This window comes from Eurypyga helias, unplaced genomic scaffold (assembly GCF_000690775.1).
Source record: "Eurypyga helias isolate BGI_N326 unplaced genomic scaffold, ASM69077v1 Scaffold44020, whole genome shotgun sequence".
Classification (NCBI taxonomy): domain Eukaryota; kingdom Metazoa; phylum Chordata; class Aves; order Eurypygiformes; family Eurypygidae; genus Eurypyga; species Eurypyga helias.
The window spans coordinates 2,875-4,913 of NW_010227196.1; the positions used below are offsets into that span (position 1 = coordinate 2,875).

The 2,039-nt window shown below is 39.4% G+C and overlaps 1 protein-coding gene across 1 annotated transcript; it reads right to left on the reverse strand.

Moving 5' to 3' along the window:
- Positions 1-428: 428 nt before the first annotated feature.
- Positions 429-1,693, reverse strand: CHRAC1 (chromatin accessibility complex 1; the record flags this gene model as incomplete). The annotated part of the gene is made up of 2 exons (XM_010155534.1): positions 429-685; positions 1,567-1,693. Coding segments are annotated over 2 exons (291 nt in total), but the record flags the coding sequence as incomplete, so codon positions are not given.
- Positions 1,694-2,039: the final 346 nt, after the last annotated feature.

A 2,039-nucleotide genomic window follows, 5' to 3' on the forward strand; every position in this document is an offset into this window, starting at 1 on the left:
TTTCTGTGCCAACATGGCTATTTAGGCTGCACTACAGAAGCAGCTCTTTTTACAGATGACTCTTTTTAATGGGCTTGGTCCACTGTTCCAGAAAAAACTGAGGGAGAGTTTGATCGGTTACTGGCTTCCCAAGGAGAAGGCTGTGCATAGTATACACTGTAAAACCCCTCACCTCACTTTCCACTCTGAGAAGAAGCCCAAACTGGAGGACTCCCTTCTAGTCAGAGGGTGAAAGAGCTTTTGGACTGAAAGCTGCCTGTAAGAAATTTTCACTTTGGATAATGATTGTCTGAAGAAGTAATCTTAAATCATCTGAGCAAGTTCTGCTGTCAGATTTACATTCTCTCTTCTTACCCCACCATGTTTCCGAGGGAAGAATTCCATTCTTCAGGAAGTATAGAAGTTCAATTTCTCAACTTCTTAAACAAAGCAAAAGCAGATGGCTCAGTATATAAATATATCCAGCATCTGGTTTCTCAGTCATAAAAATAACATCCTTTACACAATGGAAAATGGATCAACTATGAAGCAATTCTCCGTTGATCTGAAGATCCAACATCTTCATCAACAGTTTTGTCCTCATCCTCTTCCTCCTCTTCATCATCTTCCCCGACTCCTCCATCTCGCTTCTCTTTTTCAAGCATTTTTAGGTATTTGCTAGCTAGGATCTTCTTTGGCAAGATATCTGGAAGGTAAAATTGCTTCTTTAACAGTCAGTTTGAATACCTCTATTTCCTCATTAATACTGTTGCTCCATACCACTCATGGTATGAAGTTGAAAAGAGGCTTTGTTAAAAACATTATTATTTAAGTGAATAACCAGGCAAGTTAGTCTGACCTATACAGCTGTAAGAACAAGAAGAAATTACCCACTTAGGGTACAAGTAACCAAAGATACGGAATATATTTTACGACTGATTACTGGCAAGTGTCTTTACCATATGCTCATGCACATTATTTATTTGATGTGGAATAAGAGTGCTCAAGTACTCAACTGACTTACTTAGATCCAACAAGACAGCTACCCCTTTTATGACCTGTAGAAACCTGTCTTCTGCTGTAAGGCAAGACACTTGCTCATGTGTCAAGACTAGGAATACCTTATTCTCAACCTATATCCCATAACCAAGTGTTACACAAAAATCCAAGTATCAGTAAAAAGTGCATACATATAGAAGTATAAAAAGAGGGAGGAACCATAGAATGAATCACTTTGAGAAACAAGACTTAACAGATTTACGTGTGTAATTTTGGGGCCACATAACTTGTCACATAAAAATGTGCAGTGATCTTGTTTTATAGGCTTAAAGCTTTCAGGGAAAGTTGCTGGAATTTAAGAAATGCTTATGGCAATGCTGAAAGATAATTAGCCTTGTTTAATTTTGAAGCACGAGAAGATTTCCCATTTATGAAGAAGTATGTTCAGTGATATAGTTTATGAGTTCCAGTTGAATGTCATACAGGAGATTAATAATCAGCAGAATTGTGCTCTCACAAAACAATTCACTAAGAGCAAGATTTTGTTTGCCAAATGACATGCTGGATTCATCATCACGCTATAGATACCTGCAAGGAACTGAAAGGTCTCGCACTCTTCTGCGGTATGAGACAGGTCACTGTAAGTTAGAGCGCTCTTCTCCTTGCCTCTGCCATGTTTGTAGGAGTACGTAGCCAAATACCGAACAAAAAGCTCCTAAAAATGAAAATAAAGAATAGTCAAACTGAATTCACACACAGAGCTGGCAGGTTTTTTTTAATCCCCATTTAAAGACACAAACGCTGTATTTAAGTGTATGTATACGGGATGCTTTGTGGAGAAACCCAGTTATTTCAGGAGAGCTTTAAGGTCAGGATATAGATGAGATGTTGTGGATGTCTCATCCCTGGAAGTGTCCAAGGCCAGGCTGGATGAGGCTTGGAGCAACCTGGTCTAGTGGAAGGTGCCCATGGCAGGGGGGTTGGAACTGGAGGATCTTTAAGGTCCCTTCCAACCCAAACCATTCTGTGATTCTATGATTCTATGGTATAGGTGCACTTCC